This window comes from Oncorhynchus gorbuscha, linkage group LG17 (genome assembly GCF_021184085.1).
Source record: "Oncorhynchus gorbuscha isolate QuinsamMale2020 ecotype Even-year linkage group LG17, OgorEven_v1.0, whole genome shotgun sequence".
In the NCBI taxonomy this organism is placed as follows: Eukaryota; Metazoa; Chordata; class Actinopteri; order Salmoniformes; family Salmonidae; genus Oncorhynchus; species Oncorhynchus gorbuscha.
This window is the reverse complement of record NC_060189.1, coordinates 22,612,173-22,630,499: the sequence shown is the minus strand read 5'-3', so window position 1 is coordinate 22,630,499 and position 18,327 is coordinate 22,612,173. Positions and strand designations below refer to the sequence as shown.

At 42.6% G+C, this 18,327-nt stretch overlaps 2 protein-coding genes across 2 annotated transcripts in view; one reads left to right on the top strand and one right to left on the bottom strand.

Annotated features, from left to right (window-relative positions):
- The window catches only part of LOC124001280 (formin-like), a 64,163-nt gene extending 59,416 nt beyond the window's left edge, over positions 1-4,747 (top strand). The window contains 3 exon segments of the mRNA XM_046307940.1: positions 1,349-1,498; positions 3,016-3,097; positions 3,252-4,747. Of these exon segments, the coding sequence (XP_046163896.1) occupies positions 1,349-1,498; positions 3,016-3,097; positions 3,252-3,296 (277 nt within the window). The 3' untranslated portion in view covers positions 3,297-4,747.
- Positions 4,748-6,519: 1,772 nt separating this feature from the next.
- Positions 6,520-9,166, bottom strand: LOC124001772 (gremlin-1-like). Its single transcript, XM_046308822.1, has 2 exons — positions 8,935-9,166; positions 6,520-8,382 (listed from the first exon to the last, which is right to left on the bottom strand). The coding sequence occupies exon 2, from the start codon at positions 8,379-8,381 to the stop codon at positions 7,830-7,832; it is 552 nt and encodes a 183-aa protein (XP_046164778.1). The 5' UTR covers position 8,382; positions 8,935-9,166; the 3' UTR covers positions 6,520-7,829.
- Between the last annotated feature and the right edge of the window lie 9,161 nt (positions 9,167-18,327).

The window sequence follows — 18,327 nt, the reverse complement described above, 5'->3', positions numbered from 1 at the left end:
GTGTGTGTGTGTGTGTGTGTGTGTGTGTGTGTGTGTGTGTGTGGTGCATCTTTGTGTTATTGTGTGTGTGTGTGTGTGTGAGTGAGTGAGTGAGAGAAAGAAGAAGAAAACGCAAGGGAAAGAGCTAAGCTCACCACACTACAGACTGTGTGTGATTTGTGTGAGCTCTGACACCTGACCCAGGGTCAGGGAAGGAGCCAATACAAAAGCGGCCTAGTTAATCACGCTGGACCGTGCTAGTCGGGTCTACAAAGGCTTCCAGAATTGATTCCCGGCTGTCCTCTCTCTGTTGTGTTCCTCCTGGGTTCTGCTGGCCTGGTCTGTTCTGGTTGTAGAGCGAGGCAAGGCGAGGATGATATACTGCACCATCAGAGGAGGAGCACATGACAGTTATCTGAGGAATTGGGAGCAGCCGTCTGCCGCGCACATTGCCCCGGCCCCCAACAATCCCCGCCCAACATGTCTTACATTAGCGTCGCAACAGCCACCTACCATCTGGAGGTCAAAACCTCTGTGTCAATCTGGGAACATCTCCTGAATCACGACTCCTCTATATCAGGCGTGTGACAGACAGGCCTAGAAAATGCCTTTAATGTTTGGGTTAGAGGAAACCCCGGAGCAGCAGGCTGCTTTTCAAGCCCTGTGAGCACTGCTGAGAGCCTTGTGAAGAATTTAGATTTGGTTACAATTGAATTAGTCTGAGGATCTGCCATACACAGGGTTGTGGATTCTCTTCTCATAAAGACTGAGAATCTTGAATCTCAGTCTTATGTCTCTTCAAGTAGTTCTTCAAGTAGTTCTCTTCAAGTAGTTCTCCCTTCTATTTGTGGATTTGAAGACCTAATCCACAACATATTTGCGTCAAGCATGTCTCAGAGTGCAGGATGATGAACATTACAAACGTGTGTGTGTGTGTGTGTGTGTGTGTGTGTGTGTGTGTGTGTGTGTGTGTGTGTGTGTGTGTGTGTGTGTGTGTGTGTGTGTGTGTGTGTGTGTGTGTGTGTGTGTGTGTGTGTGTGTGTGTGTGTGTGTGTGTGTGTGTGTGTGTGTGTGTGTGTGTGTGTGTGTGTGCCAGCAACATGCTGTGTTTTGATGTAACATTTACACATTCCTGTGATCATCTTGCATATTGTCTGCCAATAACTATTGTTCGTGGATCGAAACAACGTGTGTGTGTGTGTCAGCCAGATCTTGGCTAGATCCCCTGGCACTGTTCCCCTTCAGGCTGTAGTAGAGGTCAATGTGATAACGGGACCTCCGTTACTGGCTCTCCCCTGTGACCCAGCAGGATGTCCTCTCACTCTATCTCTCTTCCCTCTCTCTTCTTCCCTCTGTTTCTCCCACACAGCTTCCTGGACATGGTGGGCTACTTTGGGCTCAAGCCAAAGTCTGGGGAGAAGGAGGTGGCCCCTGGTTACGTCTTCATGCTCTGGTATGAGTTCTGCAGTGACTTCAAGAACACGTGGAAACGGGAGTGTAAGAACATCTCCAAGGAGAGGTGAGTGGAAGAATCCAGGCTTGCATCAGAGATCATATTAAATCACACAGCTTGTGATGAAGGGGACAGTTCTACAGCTCCTTTCCAACTGTATCTATTTCTAGAAGCCTGAGTGTTCTTTTTTTGATGACATAAAAGGGGGATTTTTTGTGACTGGGTCAAAGTTCATTCTTCACACTTTAAATATGTTGAACAGTACCTTTAGTCACTCTTTTCTTACCCATCTTTATTGACACATAACAGATTGTTGGTGTCCATCACATTTATGTGTGGTACAAACACCCCAACAGGGCATTATAAATTCTGTAGAAAGTGTGGAGTGGAGATGCTTTTACCAGTTCTTATTAAATCACACGGGCATCAAAGAGAAGGTAGGCAGGCCGGGACCAGGGCCAGGTACAGAGTCAAAGCCTGGGACTGGATTTACGGTGTTTCATCTGACCCGATGCGTGGTCGGATGGGAGTCCAACTGCTGGACAGCAGCTCTCCTGGAGTCCTCCTGGCTTTACTGGCAGGGGACAGAGGCTCGTTAAAGACTGTGTGTTCTGGGAGGACTGTTAAACATTGTCATGATCTGACCAGTCCACAGAGCTTCAGGCTTACTGCATATAGAGACATGCAGCACTGCACATGGAGACATGCACACATACAGTCACCATACATACAGTAAAGCAGGGCAGCTATCTTTGAACTGGTGAGTTATGGACAGAGGTAATGCTCTCCCAGCCATTCCATGGACCCATCTGCTCTCTTAATTGTTTACTAGGCAATCATGTCCCGTATTACACACACCTGATTGTGCTTATGTACAATTAACTTTATTTGAAATACGGTTTGCACACCCATAAAACCCAAGTGTTTTTAAGTCGAGCTCATTATCTCATTGGCCCACTGTCATTCTCCCTGCTTTAAGCGGTGGGCTTCACAACCTGCTAACTCCAGAAGGCTCAACAGTACAGAGTGGGGCTGTGAGGGAAGATGAGGACTCTCTATGCCATGCTTACATGCAGTGTTTGCGGTAAAATATAACATGTTGCGGCGGTGCTTCGCTGTGCCACATACAATAGTGCCCAGGGTGGATAGGGTAGGCAGGGTAGCCTAGTGGTTAGAGCGTTGGACTGGTAACTGGAGGGTTGCAAGTTCAAACCCCCGAGCTGACAAGGTACAACTCTGTCGTTCTGCCCCTGAACAGGCAGTTAACCCACTGTTCCTAGGCCGTCATTGAAAATAAGAATTTGTTCTTAACTGACTTGCCTCGATAAATAAAGGTAAAATAAATGCTGCTATTACAGTACAAATAACTTCTGGAGGGACTGAGGCCATTATTAGCGAACTAACTCATGTATGCCAATGTTATTAACAGACATCAAGAGGTTTTCTGTCTTAGACATGACAGTGTTGTGCCACATGGTCCGATATGTGACACAATGTACAAATTTGAGGGAGCTGTTATGGTTTATGTACTATTATCAAAGGTTATTTTAACCTGTTAGGTTGATGTTTTCTCTTTCTTCCAGGCTGAAGGAAGCGCAGGAGAACATGAAAAAGATCACTGCTGAGAAGAGGGTGGAAACCAAGAAGATCAATGCCAACAGTCTGGTAAGAACTGGACTCCCTTCAACCTCCCTCAAATATTTTGATCAGTAACATGGTTGCTATTACCTTGGCTACTAACACAGTCGATCATGGTGGATCATATCATATAACACAATGCTTTAAATCTCAGCTCTCCCTTTTTCTCCTCTGTCAATAGAAAGAGAGACTGCGTCAGAAGGAAGCCAGCGTGTCCTCCAGCTGAAGAGGATGACCATTGAAGGACAGAGTGGAGAGAGGAAGTGGAGAGAGATGGCAGATGGGGAAAGTCTGCTGGCTTCGCCACTTCTCGCCTTCACCACCTGCCTCTTACCCAACATCATACCTCATATAGCCCTCCGTGTCCCCAGGCTGTGGACCTCTCGACTACGGCCAATTCTACCGTCCCTACTGACTGGACCATCTCCACCACTCTTCATGGGGCACCCCTCTTTCACCTCAACCTCGTTCCCAGATGAGAGGCACATTGTGTGGCTTCCATCACTGTGTATCCCTAGGACTACCATCCAGACCACTTACACCATAGGAAATAGGAACCTGTCTGCCTGACACCCTGCTGTAGATATGCCGACTGCTAAGTCTAGGTAGGCCCCTGACCCCTGACCGCTAGGCTTCCTAGGCCTGCTGGAGCTGAGGACCTACATTCATTCCCCAGTCTGGGTTTCTTTAAGGACAGCATCACACATCTTGATGACATAATGCAATGCATTGTAGCTAGGTTATACAAATACAATAAATACATCAAAAATAAAGAGGAGGCCTCATTGTTGTTGGGCTATGTCAGATGTTCACTCAGAGAAACTATTACGATTGAATGAGTAAGACATTCAGGAGTTGTTATTTAACAATGATTCAGAATACGAAAGCAATATACAATGCTATCATGTGGAGAATAGCTATTCATCTGCTGTGGCCCATTTTTGAAGTGTGTCTTGTAAATGCCTTTCATATGGTGTTTGTTTTCATATGAGCAGAGACTGATGTTGTATTATGAAGAGAATCAGTAGTCTTTATTGGACTGGGAGTCCTGTTGAAGGCATAGCGATGTGGGTCCTGGTCAGACGGTAGAAACTGGATGTAACGGTGTTAACTTTCTCACTGTACCAGACTGACCCCTCCTGGGTGATAGCCAGAGAATGCCGGACCTTGGCAGCAATGCTTTGCTCTCATCCCCCGAGTCAGACATCACGCTCTGAGATGAACAAACAGCCCTGCTATAAGCTACGCCGAGGAAAGCAACAGGTCTTCTGAGTATGGCTGCCCTGACACATGTTTTAAGTGTATATGATAGAAACGTTAGTTGTTCCCAATGAATGTCGTTCATGACATGTGTATGTCACAATTCTAAGCACTTTCCTTCTTGCATCAGCTGTATTTAGTAGCTAAGCTACATCCCCTGTTCTTCTCAGAATGGTACTTATTCATCAAATGTATTGCACTTTTTTTTACACCTCAGTTTAAACTCCTATGCAATTCTATGGCTTGTGTGCTATGATAAGAACATTTATGAATTAATGTTGCAATGAAAATTGCATCATCCATTTCGAGTTTTTAGAGAAAACTATATTATATTTATTTTACAAAATATTTGTCATTTAACTCTGGAAGATGTGAAAGATGTATTTTATGCCAAAAACATGAACTGTTAAAAATACAGCCTCTTTTTGTGTATTATTTGTTTCCTACCCTTAGCTTGAGGAGGATACATGAATGGCTCAGTAGTCAGGTGAAAGATGTGTTTAGTTTCATTTGGATGTGACATACTATGTAGAGCCTTATTCATTTACCCCAAATGATCTTGTTTCATACCTGAACCAAACTGATAGGGAGAGTAATCATTTGGCTAAATATATTGCCTTTTGATTTATTTAAATCTAGAACATTTGTACTTTGTTTAAAAATAGAAACGATTACTCATATCAAGCCATGTGTATACTTCACCCCTGTCAGAACCTATTGAGTGTAAAAAATAACATCGTTGTTTCGTAATCATTGAATGTGCCATTATTTTGCACGAAGAGTTTTCACAATCTTACAATTGCAAATTGTCTGTTTACTTTACATTTTTTTCTAAACCAAATTAGTAGGCTAGAAGTTAAATATTATGAAGGCCTATCTATAATGTAAATTGGTTCATTTAGTTACAGGCCGATATATGTTTCCACGTTTTTTGACATGTTTATCGTAAAATAAATCATTTGCGCGAGGTCAAAGAAATAGATGACAGACACCACAAACCTCACAACATTTCAGTCACCGAAGTCTTAACTGGAGTCTATAGATGAGGAACTTTGCAGCTTTGGAAAGGAACGTTTAAGCATCCTTGTCAATTGTTTCTCTACTTTCAGCACCCCCTAATAGGCTTAACATTCAGGCTCAGTAATGATGCAGTAACTAAATAAAGGTGAAAATATGTTCATTACAATGACTCAAGTAGCCAAATTGTTTCATTAATATATATAATTAATTTATGCGCAATTATTTATTAAATTGCACCTGTTCCTCTCAAAATGCATCTTTCCATTATGAATGGATAATTGAAACGTGTTAGAAAGCGCGATAATAATGGGAGAAAGTAGACCTAAGTTAAATGGATAGAAATGGATAGAAACAATCAATTTCCCTGAAAACATGACTTGTGTATTTGCTTACAATTGGCCACAAACTTGATTATTCTGCACTACATTAAGTACAGTGAAGGCATGGCAAGGCTAAATCGAAGAAAAGCGAGGCAACTGATATGTTCTTAGCCTAAAACCTTGCATTTCCAAGCAGATGTATTTTTTACGCATGGGGTGGCAAATGACCATTTGCCAAATGCGTATGAGGCTTAAACAACTGGACAATAAAGATTTGATGAAGAAAACTCGGCCCGGTATTACATTTTTAGCGAAGGGCTATTGATTGATGTATTTATTTTTAGAGAACCGTGTAGAGAACCATCTACAGTACACTGTCTGAACAAAAAAATGTAATGCAGCAATGGTTTTACAAATTCTTCATAGCCCGGTTTAACGTCAGATTGTCCACAGAAAGACATGGGCCTGTGGCTGTGAGCCGAGGTAGAGGCTATTGTAAACGCTGATAACATCGTTTCAATGGGGTTCTTGAGAAGGTTGTTGTGCCTGACATGTAATTGCGTTTCTTGTGGTCTTTCCTCATAAATTATATTCGTTTTACGACGAAATGTAAGCTGTCCACGGGTCTAAGGAACGTATAAAGGTCCCAGCAAGAGGTTGGCTCCAAGCAACAAGGAAATAACCCCATCGCTGGAGAGGATGCTTTTATTTGGTGTTTCGGGTTAACCTTGATGCATACAATGTTCTGTATGAAATTGGGAGTCTTTGCCGTTTGGGTGTGGGTTAATTTACTGCAACTTTCAGACAAATAATGTGAACAAAAAACAAGCACGTTCAGTGAACACTGCATCGATGTCAATAACTGTTTATTTTGTTTTGTGGATCACTTGCTTTGATATAATTATCAAACCGGTTGCATATACAATTGGTGTATGAATAACATTTTAAAACTAAAAGAAACGCTTCCATCTATAGCATTATAAACAATTATGTACACGGAGTGTACAAAGCTTTAAGAGCACCTTCCTAATATTGAGTTGCACCCCATCCCCCTCCAATTCTTCCCACAGTTGTGTCAAGTTGGCTGGATGTCCTTTGGGTGGTGGACCATTCTTGATTACACATGGGAAACTGTTGAGCGTGAAAACCCCCAGCAGCTTTGCAGTTCTTGAAACAAACCGGGTGCCCCTGTCACCTCCATACCCTGTTCAAAGGCACCTAAATAGTTTGTGAATGGCAAACAAACACAATTGTCTCAAGGCTTAAAAATCCTTCTTTAACCTGTCTCCTCCCCTTCATCTACACTGATTGAAGTGGATTTAACAAGTGACATCAATAAGCGATCATAGCTTTCACCTGGATTAACCTGGTCAGTATGTCATGGAAAGAGCAGGTGTTCATAATGTTTTATACATTCAGTGAACATCGAACATTTTTATTTACATGTCAAACTAATACAAACATTTTGTTTGTTTCGATTTATAGCGTGGAACATAGGTATAGGCCTAGCATACTTTACAAAAGCTATCTTTTCTCCACTAGGCTATATTGAACATTGGAGTCACAAATCAGTGGAGCATTCTTGCCACATTAAATAGTCGTCACTTATCTTCAAATTCCACATAGTGGAAACTAGTCTTCAACCATTATTTAAATGCATTGTCCGTCATATTCCCTTCCATTGAAATTTGTTGTGATTGCCTACGGATGTTTCTGTCCAAAAGAGTGTAAACATCCTCTGTGAAACGGTTCTGCAGTCCTATTTGCGGAGGTTGGAAAAGCCGTGCGCTTGGTTACAAGTCAATCGGCAGCTTGTTGTGTTAATTCCATGTTATTATACCATGAAACGTTGCTTGCCACAGGCTGCTATTGGAATTTGATTAATACAACATTTGACACATAAAAGTATATGGTACAGCAGGCTTTGTTTACAAAATAGTATGCCCACGTATAGGCCTATCTACACAAGCCTATATATAACATGGGGTGCACATGTTTTTAATGTATTACTTTCCTTGCAGATTGAACATTTTCCCATATTTGGAAGAGGGAAATATGCTCCCAGTCAGTCATATGGGTTTTTTCGTTCATGTGAGCAATCCAATGGCGGTTTGATGAGCAGACTTATTGGCTGCATCCGGGTCAATCATACCACATGGCTAGTCCAATTCTATGGATATGCAGCGGCACTGCTTTACGCGCTGGATGCGCTTCTTCTTGGTGGGCGGCTGCTGGTCCGGGCAGTTCAACGTGTAGGTCATGGTTGTAAATCGTTTCGGCTTGCAGAATGAACAAGACTGGAAGGCTCCCTCTTCCCTGCGGACATGTCTGGGGATGTAAAAAGAATTACACTGTCCGTAGCAGAACCTGTTAATGATGGTGCGGCTGATGCAGCCCTCCTCGTGGATGGTCTGTTTGAGTGGCTGGGTCTTGCACCAGTCGCGTTTCAGATAGCGGCGCTCGGTGACATGCAACGCTTCTTGGCTGGACTCCAGCACCTCCTCAGCCGGTGCAGCAGAGCTCTTTCCCCGCCCTCGGGAACCAGAGCCCGCCTGCGGTGTCTGTGGTTGCTGCTCGGATTCGTTTGGGTTGTTTTTGTCAGGATGAGGGATGGCGCCTTGGGAGCCCCTGATCCTTTTGGAATCCACTGGAGATGACAGCAGCCCAAGGACGAAAACCATGCCACAGAGGATACGCGCCGATCTGGCCATCCTTGAACAGGAAAGATACGTGAAGGTTGAATCATCATCCATAGCCTAGCATTTTAATATTTGCTGTTAAACAACAACCCAGATTTACGCTGCGTAATTAATGCATGGGCTTTCTCGTCTGCCTCACGAAACATTACACATAACTTGCGATTTAAGAGGAATAGAAACATTAAACATAGCCTTTAATTAACATATTTATTTTCTTGTTTTTACATTCACAATATATTCCATATTACCCAACTCAATCGTCAAACCAGAAAGAAGATAAAAGCTATCAGAATACAAATGTATTCTGGATTTTGCGGTATAGTTATAAGGCGAAAGCCATTTAGTAAAACCGAATAAAGAAAAACTATCTTTATGCATGAAAGTAATCATTTAATTTCACATGTATATTTACAATAGTCTACAACAATCATTGAGATATGTATTCTAACGACAGAATATGTATACATACCACGTGTGACATGATAAGGAACCTAATTCTATAACATGCCCAAGTTTTACGCACATACTTTCTCAGATGTTAAGCGTTGAACTTCACTTCACTCACCTGTCAAAAGCTCCAAGTAGCCGCAAATGAAATTATCTGTGGTGGGTGTTTTTATGAAATCTCCCGAGGCAATAGGCAGCTAATGGTGGAGACTGTAGTACTGCAGACGGGGCGCGCGTTGGTGGGAGTCTGGAGTCGTTAACGATTCCATAGAAAGCGGCTGGAGTTTCAATACAAAATGCTGCAGCGCCGGACTGTCTCCTTTTTAAATGTCTGCCAGCTGAGATGTGCACAACAGACCCCTCAACATTATTGGCTAAGCATGATGCAAGGAAAATCAAAACTATCCGCCCCCTCAACACTTCCCCGAATACACTTTAAGAAAACAGACAACCAAGGAATATCATGGGGGAGGGGGTGTAGGAGAACTTTGGCACGGAGTTCATGGAAACCATGCAGACTTCAGTGCTGAACTGGGCACAGATTTGGGAATGTAATGCATGTCATAAATATAAAGTAAGTTTAGCCTATTTTACTCATCTGCATGTTATCTCTAATATCTCACATTTTCTATAGGCTATGTTTACAGAGGGGGAGAGAAGAGAGGGGGCAGTTATGGTTTATTTTACATGATGCTTTTTACATGATAGAAATGACATGATAATGATAATTACATATTAGTCAAAGCTAATCTTTAAGCTCAGGGCCCTGGGTCTGAACCCTGCCCTGTGCAACTGGGTCCTATTCCTGACTGGTCGACCCCAGGTGTTGAAGGTAGGCAACAACACCTCAGCCACGCTGATCCTCAATACAGGGGCTCCACAGTGGTTCATGCTCAGCCCCCTCCTGTACTCCCTGTTCACTCATGACTGTGTTGTCACGCAGGTCTCCAACTCAATCATCAAGTTTGCTGATGACACAACATGGGTAGGCCTGATTACTAACAAAGACGAGACAGCCTACAGGGAGGAGATGAGAGCCCTGGCGGAATGGTGCCAGGAAAATAACCTCTCCCTCAACGTCAACAAAACGAAGGAGCTGATCGTGAACTACATGACAGGAAAGAGAACACGCCCCATCCACATTGACAGGGCTGTGAAGAGGGTCAAAAACTTCAAGTTCCTCAGCATGCACATCATTGAGGACCTGAAAATGTCCCTCCACACTGACAGGTTGGCCCCTAAGACCCTCACAAACCTCTACAGATGCACCATCAAGAGCATTCCGTTGAGCTGCATCACCGCCTGGTATGGCAACTGCACCGTCCTACAGCCCGGTCAACCTAACATATCACCGGGGGCACACTGCCTGCCCTCCAGGACATATACAGTGCCCAATGTCACAGGAAGGCCAAGAAGACCAACAAAGGCCTCAGCCACCAGAGCCATGGCCAGTTCACCCCACTACCATCTAGAAGGCAGAGACAGTACAGGTGCATCAAAGCTTGGGCCAAGAGATAAACAGCTTCTATCTCCAGGCCATACATTCACCATTAGCCGGTCTCTGCCCAGTTTCCTGCCTTGAACCTTAGTCATTGTTACTAGCCGGCAACCACCCAGTACTTTTACCCTGAACCTTAGAGACTGCTGCCCCATTGAACACTGGTCACTTCAATAATGTGTACATGCTGTTTCCCACTTTATATGTATATAGTAAATTCTAGTCATGTCTCATCCTATATAACTACTGCTGTATACACCTTTTCTTTTTATATATTCGAATCAAATCAAGATTTATTTATACATACTGTCCATACATACCAATATATATATATATATATATGTACTTAGAAATGTCCTTTTTTTTAAAGAAAAACCTTTTTTTGTGCATTAAAATTGGTCAGAAATACAGTGTAGACATTGTTAATGTTGTAAATGACTATTGCAGCTGGAAACGGCAGATTTATTATGGAATATCTACATAGGCGTACAGAGGACCATTATCAGCAACCATCACTCCTGTGTTCCAATTGCACTTTGTGTTAGCTAATCCAAGTTTATCATTTTAAAAGGCTAAATGATCATTAGAAAACCCTTTTGCAATTACATTAGCACAGCTGAAAACTGTTGTTCAGATTAAAGAAGCAATAAAACTGTCCTTCTTTAGACTAGTTGAGTATCTGGAGCATCAACATTTGTGGGTTCGATTACAGGCTCAAAATGGCCTTCTAGGCAGAGTTCCTCTGTGTTCTGGCAGCTTCATTAAATAGTACCCGCAAAACACCAGTCTCAATGTCAACAGTGAAGAGGCGACTCCGGGATGCTGGCCTTGTAGGCAGAGTTCCTCTATCCAGTGTGTGTTCTTTTGCCCATCTTAATCTTTTCTTTTTATTGGCCATTCTGAGATATAGATTTTTCTTTGCAACTTTGCCTAGAAGGCCAGCATCCTGGAGTCGCCTCTTCACTGTTGATGTTGAGACTGGTGTTTTGTGGGTACTATTTAATGAAGCTGCCAGTTGAGGACTTGTGAGGCGTCGGATTCTCCAGCTAGACAATGTAAATGCTGATGCTGCAGATACTCAACTACATTGTAAAATAATAGTGAAGACATCAAAACTATGAAATCATGTAGTAAGGAAAAAAGTGTTAAACAAATCAAAATATATTTTATATTTGAAATTCTTCAAAATAGCCATCCTTTGCCTTGATGACAGCTTTGCACATTCTTGGCATTCTCTCAACCAGCTTCAACTGAAATGCTTTCCCAACAGCCTTGAAGGAGTTCCCACATATGCTGAGTACGTACTTGTTGGCTGCTTTTCCTTCATTGCGGTCCAACTCATCCCAAACCATCTCAATTGGGTTGAGGTGGGGTATTGTGGAGGCCAGGTCATCTAATGCAGCACTCCATCACTCTCCGTATTGGTCAAATAGCCCTTACACAGTCTGGAAGTGTGTTTTGGGTCATTTTCCTGTTGAAAAACAAATTAAAGTCCCACTAAGCGCAAACCAGATGGGTTGGTGTTTCGCTGCAGAATGCTGTGGTAGCCATACTGGTTAAGTGTGCCTTGAATTATAAATCACAGACAGTGTCACCAGAAAAGCACCCCCACACCATCACACCTCCTCCTCCACGTTTCATGGTGGGAACCACAAATGCCTAGATCATCCGTTCACCTACTCTGCGACTCACAAAGACACGGCAGTTGGAACCAAAATCTCAAATTTGGACTCATCAAGGACAGATTTCCACTGGTCTAATGTCCATTGCTTGTGTTTCTTGGCCCAAGCAAGTGTCTTCTTCTTATTGGTGTCCTTTAGTAGTGCTTTATTTGCAACAATTCAACCATGAAGGCCTGATTCACACAGTCTCCTCTGAACAGTTGATGTTGAGATGTGTCTATTACTTGAACTCTGTGAAGCATTTATTTGGCCTGCAATTTCTGAGGCTGGTAACTCTAATGAATTTATCCTCTGCAGCATAGGTAACTCTGGGTCTTCCTTTCCTGTGGTGGTCCTCATGAGAGCAAGTTTCATCATAGAGCTTGATGATTTTTGCAACTGCACTTGAAGAAACGTTCAAAGTTCTTGAAATGTTCCGGATTGACTGACATTCATGTCGTAACGTAATGATGGACTGTTGTTTCTCTTTGCTTATTTGAGCTGTTCTTGCAATAATATGGACTTGGTATTTTACCAAATAGGGCTATATTCTGTTTACCACTCCTACCTTGCCATAACAACACTGATTGGCTCAAACGCATTAAGAAGGAAAGAAATTACACAAATTAACTTTTAACAAGAAACACCTGATAATTGAAATTGCATTCCAGGTGACTACCTCATGCAGCTGGTTGAGAGAATGCCAAGAGTGTGCAAAGCTGTCACCAAGGCGAAGGGTGACTACTGTCAAGAATCTAAAATAAATGTTGATTTGTTTAACACATTGTTGTTGACTACATGATTCCATATGGGTTACTTCATAGTTTGAAGTCTTTACTACTAGAAAAAATTATAAATAAAGAAAAACCCTTGAATGAGTAGGTGTGTCCAAACTTTTGACTGGTACAATATATATATATATATATATATCATTCAAGGGTTTTTCTTTATTTATAATTTTTTCTAGTAGTAAAGACCTGCCAAAACAGGTTTTCAGAAATGTTTGCAAATTTATTCAAATAAAAAACAGAAATACCTTATTTACATAAGTATTCAGACCCTTTGCTATTAGACTCGAAAATGAGCTCAGGTGCATCCTGTTTCCATTGATCATCCTTGAGATATTTCTACAACTTGATTGGAGTCTACCTATGGTAAATTAAATTGATTGGACATGATTTGGAAAGGTACACACGTCTATATAAGGTTCCACAGCTGACAGTGCATGTCAGAGCAAAAATCAAGCCATGAGGTTGAAGGAATTGTCCAAAGAGCTCAGAGACAGGATTATGTCGAGGCACAGGTCTGGGGAAGGGTACCAAAACATTTCTGCAAAATTGAAGGTCCCCAAGTGGCCTCCATCATTCTTAAATGGAAGAAGCTTGGAACCACTAAGACTCTTCCTAGAGCTGGCTGCACGGCCAAACTGAGCAGCCGAGGGAGAAGGGCCTTGGTCAGGAAATTGACCAAGAACATGATGGTCACTCTGACAGAGCTCCAGAGTTCCACTATGGAGATGGGAGAACCTCCACCATTCAGGCCTTTATGGCCAGACCGAAGCCACTCCCCAGTAAAAGGCACATGACAGCCCGCTTGGAGTTTGCCAAAAGGCACCTAAAGGATTCTCAGACCATGAGAAACAACATTCTCAGGTCTGATGTAACCAAGATTGAACACTTTGGCCTCAATGCCAAGTGTCACGTCTGAAGGACACCTGGCACAATCCTTATGGTGGTGGCAGCATCATGCTATAGGGTTGTTTTTCAGCAGCAGGGACTGTGAGACTTGTCAGAATCATGGGAAAGATAAATAGAGCATAGTACAGAGAGATCCTTGATGAAAACCTGCTCAAGAGCGCTCAGTACCTCAGACTGGGGCGAAGCTTCACCTTCCAACGGGACAACGACCAAAAGCAAGGCAACGCAGGAGTGGCCTCGGGACAAGTCTCTGAATGTCCTTGAGTTACCCAGTCAGAGCCCGGACTTGAACATCTCTGGAGAAACCTGAAAGTTGCTGTCCAGCGACGCTCCCCATCCAACCTGAGAGCATGAGAGGATCTGCAGAGAAGAATACAGGTGTGCCAAACTCGTAGTGTCATACCCAAGAAGACTTGAGGCTCTAATCACTGCTCAAGGTGCTTCAACAAAGTACTTGAGTAAAGGGTCTGAATACTTATGTAAATGCAATATTTCATTTTTTTCATTTTTAATACATTTGCAAACATTTCTAAAACCTGTTTTCACTTTCTCATTATGGGGTATTGTGTGTAGATTAATTAGGGGGGAAACCATTTATTCCATTTTAGAATAGAAACCTGCTCCTTTAACTCTCTGTTCCGAACGTGCTAGACGGCCAGTTCGTATAGCATTTAGCCGTACGCTTATCCTACTTCTCCTCTGTTCCTCTGGTGAGGTAGAGGTTAATCCAGGTCCTGCAGTGTCTAGCACCACTCCTACTCCCCAGGTGCTCTCATTTGTTGACTTCTGGAACCGTAAAAGCCTTGGTTTCATGCATGTTAACATTAGAAGCCTACTCACTAAGTTTGTTTTACTGCCAACCATGGTGTCTTAGCCGTGTCTGAATCCTAGCTTAGGAAAACCACCAACACCCCTGAAATCTCCATCCCTAACTATAACATTTCCCGCCAAGATAGAACTGCCAAAGGGGGGGGTGTTGCAATCTACTGCAAAGATAGTCTGCAAAGTTCTGTCTTACTATCCAGGTCTGTACCCAAACAATTCAAGCTTCTACTTCGAAAAATTCACCTTTCCAGAAACAAGTCTCTCGCTGTTGCCGCTTGCTATATACCTCCCTCTGCCCCTAGCTGTGCCCTTGACACCATATGTGAATCGATTGCCCCCCATCTATCTTCTGAGCTCGTGCTACTAGGTGACCTAAACTGGGACATGCATAATACCCCGGCCATCCTACAATCTAAGCTTGATGCCCTCAATCTCACACAAATTATCAATGAACCCACCAGGTACAACCCCAAATCCGTAAACACGGGCACCCTCATAGATATCATCCTAACTCGCCCTTCAAATACTCCTCTGCTGTTTTCAATCAAGATCTCAGCGACCACTGCCTCATTGCCTGCATCCGTAATGGGTCTGTGAACAAACGACCACCCCTCATCACTGTCAAACGCCCCTAAAACACTTCTGTGAGCAGGCCTTTCTAATCGACCTGGCCTGGGTATCCTGGAATGACATATCCTCATCCCGTCAGTAGAGGATGCCTGGTTATTCTTTAAAGTGCCTTCCTCACCATCTTAAATAAGCATGCTCCATTCACAAAATGTTGAACCAGGGACAGATATATCCCTTGGTTCACTCCAGACCTGACTGCCTTTGACCAGCACAAAAACATCCTGTGGCATTCTGCAACTGCATCGACCAGCCCCTGTGATGTGCAACTTTTCAGGAAGTTAGGAACAAATATACACAGGCAGTTAGGAAAGCTAAGACTAGCTTTTTCAAACACAAATTTGCATCCTTTAGTACAAACTCAAAAAAGTTCTGGGACACTGTAAAGTCCATGGAGAATAAGAGCATCTCCTCCCAGCTTCCCATTGCTCTGAGGCTAGAAAACACTGTTACTAGCGATAAATCCACTATAATTGAGAATTTCAATAAGCATTTCTCGACGGCTGACCATGCTTTCCACCTGGCTACCCCTACCCCGGTCAACTGCACGGCACCCTCCACAGCAAACCACCAAAGCCCCTATTACTAGCCTGTTCAACTTCTCTTTCGTATCGTCTGAGATTCCCAAAGATTGGAAAGCTGCCGCGGTCATACTCTAGAGTCAAACTGCTACAAGTTAACAAACAGATTACCGACCATTTCGAATCCCACCGTACATTCTCCGCTACGCAATCTGGTTTCAGAGCTGGTCATGGGTGCACCTCAGCCATGCTCAAGGTCCTAAACGACATCATAACCGCCATCGATAAGAGACATTACTGTGCAGCCGTATTCATCGACCTGGCTAAGGCTTTCGACTCTGTCAATCACCACATTCTTATTGGCAGACTCGACAGCCTTGGTTTCTCAAATGATTGCCTCGCCTGGTTTACCAACTACTTCTCTGATAGAGTTCAGTGTGTCAAATCGGAGGGCCTGTTGTCCGGATCTCTGGCAGTCTCTATGGGGGTGCCACAGGGTTCAATTCTAGGGCTGACTCTCTTCTCTGTATATATCAATGATGCAGCTCTTGCTGCTGGTAATTCTCTGATCCACCTCTATGCAGACGACACCATTCTGTATACTTGTGGCCACTCTTTTGACACTGTGTTAACTAACCTCCAGACGAGCTTCAATTCCATACAACTCTCTTTCAGTGGCCTCCAACTGCTCTTAAATGCAAGTAAAACCAAATGCATGCTATTCAATCGATCACTGCCCGCACCTACCCGCCCGTCCAGCATCACTACTCTGGACGGCTCTGACTTAGAATACGTGAACAACTACAAATACCTAGGTGTCTGGTTAGACTGTAAACTCTCCTTCCAGACTCACATTAAGCATCTTCAATCCAAAATTAAATCTAGAATCAAATCTTCCTACATTGCAACAAAGCATCCTTCACTCATGCTGTCAAACATACGTTCGTAAAACTGACCATCCTACCGATCCTCGACTTCAGCGATGTAATTTATAAAATAGCCTCCAACACTCTACTCAACAAATTGGATGCAGTCTATCACAGTGCCATCAGTTTGGTCACCAAAGCCCCATACACTACCCACCACTGCGACCTGTACGCTCTCGTTGGTTGGCCCTTACTTCATACTCACCATAGCAGCACCCACTCGTAGCACGCGCTCCAGCAGGTATATCTCATTGGTCACCCCCAAAGCCAATTCCTCCTTTGGTTGCCTTTCCTTCCAGTTCTCTGCTGCCAATGACTGGAATGAACTGCAAAAATCACTGAAGTTGGAGACTCATATCTCCACCACTAGCTTTAAGCACCAGCTGTCAGAGCAGCTCACAGATCACTGCACCTGTACATAGCCCATCTGTAAACAGCCCATCTATCTACCTCATCCCCATACTGTATTTATTTATTTTGCTCCTTTGCACCCCAGTATCTTTACTTGCACATTCATCTTCTGCACATCTACCACATCTACCATTCCAGTGTTTAATTTCTAAATTATAATTACTTCGCCACCATGGCCTATTTATTGCCTTAACTCCCTTACCTTACCTCATTTGCACTCACTGTATATAGACTTTTTGGTTTCTTTTTTTCTATTGTATTATTGACTGTATGTTTTGTTTATTCCACGTGTAACTCTGTGTTGTTGTGTGTGTCAAATGTCTATGCTTTATCTTGGCCAGGTCGCAGTTGCAAATGAGAACTTGTTCTCAACTAGCCTACCTGGTTAAATAAAGGTGAAATAAAAATGTAAATAAATGAAAATAAGACTAAGGTTGCCAAATGTGGAAAAAGTCAATGGGTCTGAATATTTTGTTAATGCACTATTCCGGACTTTTTGATTATGTGTTTATTGTTTTGTATTTAAAGGCATTAAAGTTGTTGGAGCTAGAAACACAAGCATTTCGGTGCATCTGTAAATCTGTATGAGACCAATACACTTTGATTCGATTCATTCCTTTTGGGGATGCCAATTGATACAGTGCCATGTGATAGGACTGTAGGCTATAAGAAAGTTTACCACAAATAGGCTAACAATGCATGTGGCCCAACTGGATTGCACGCTACCATTTATTGATTCAATTTATAATGACAGAGTTAGTTTTGGCAATATATTAATGAGAAGTAAATGGTAGACTCGGAATAAATTGATCACATGTCATAGCATAGGCATAGTTCCACAAGACTAAATTGCAGTTAAATTCATTTTTCAATATAATAAACGTATTTACTGAATTATTCAAACTTTCCCCAATCCAATCATGATATTAGCATTTTAGGCTAGGTAGTATGGGGTGTGTTAATGCGAAATGTATCATGTTCTGTATCCTGAAATTATAATTTCAGTGACCTGTTCCCGATTTGGAGAAATACAAAATAAAAAATATTTGTATTTATTTGGATGCTTTACTTTGCCAAAGACCCAAATTGTTATAGATTAGGCCTACTAATATTTACGATTGCAAAACGAATAAGCCACAAAACATTAGGTTAAATTAAATCACAAAATGTTCTGACCGAAGTGTTTGTCACTTGTCTCGCCAAATTGAGAAATGTTTGATTTCAATTAGACGTATGTTTAGCCTTATAGAATACAGACTTAGCTCTTGCTTAGTGCGTTGGAAACTGTCATGGATACATGTGTGCTGTAAAGAAATGTTGAGAAATTAGCATGTCGTTTGAATAT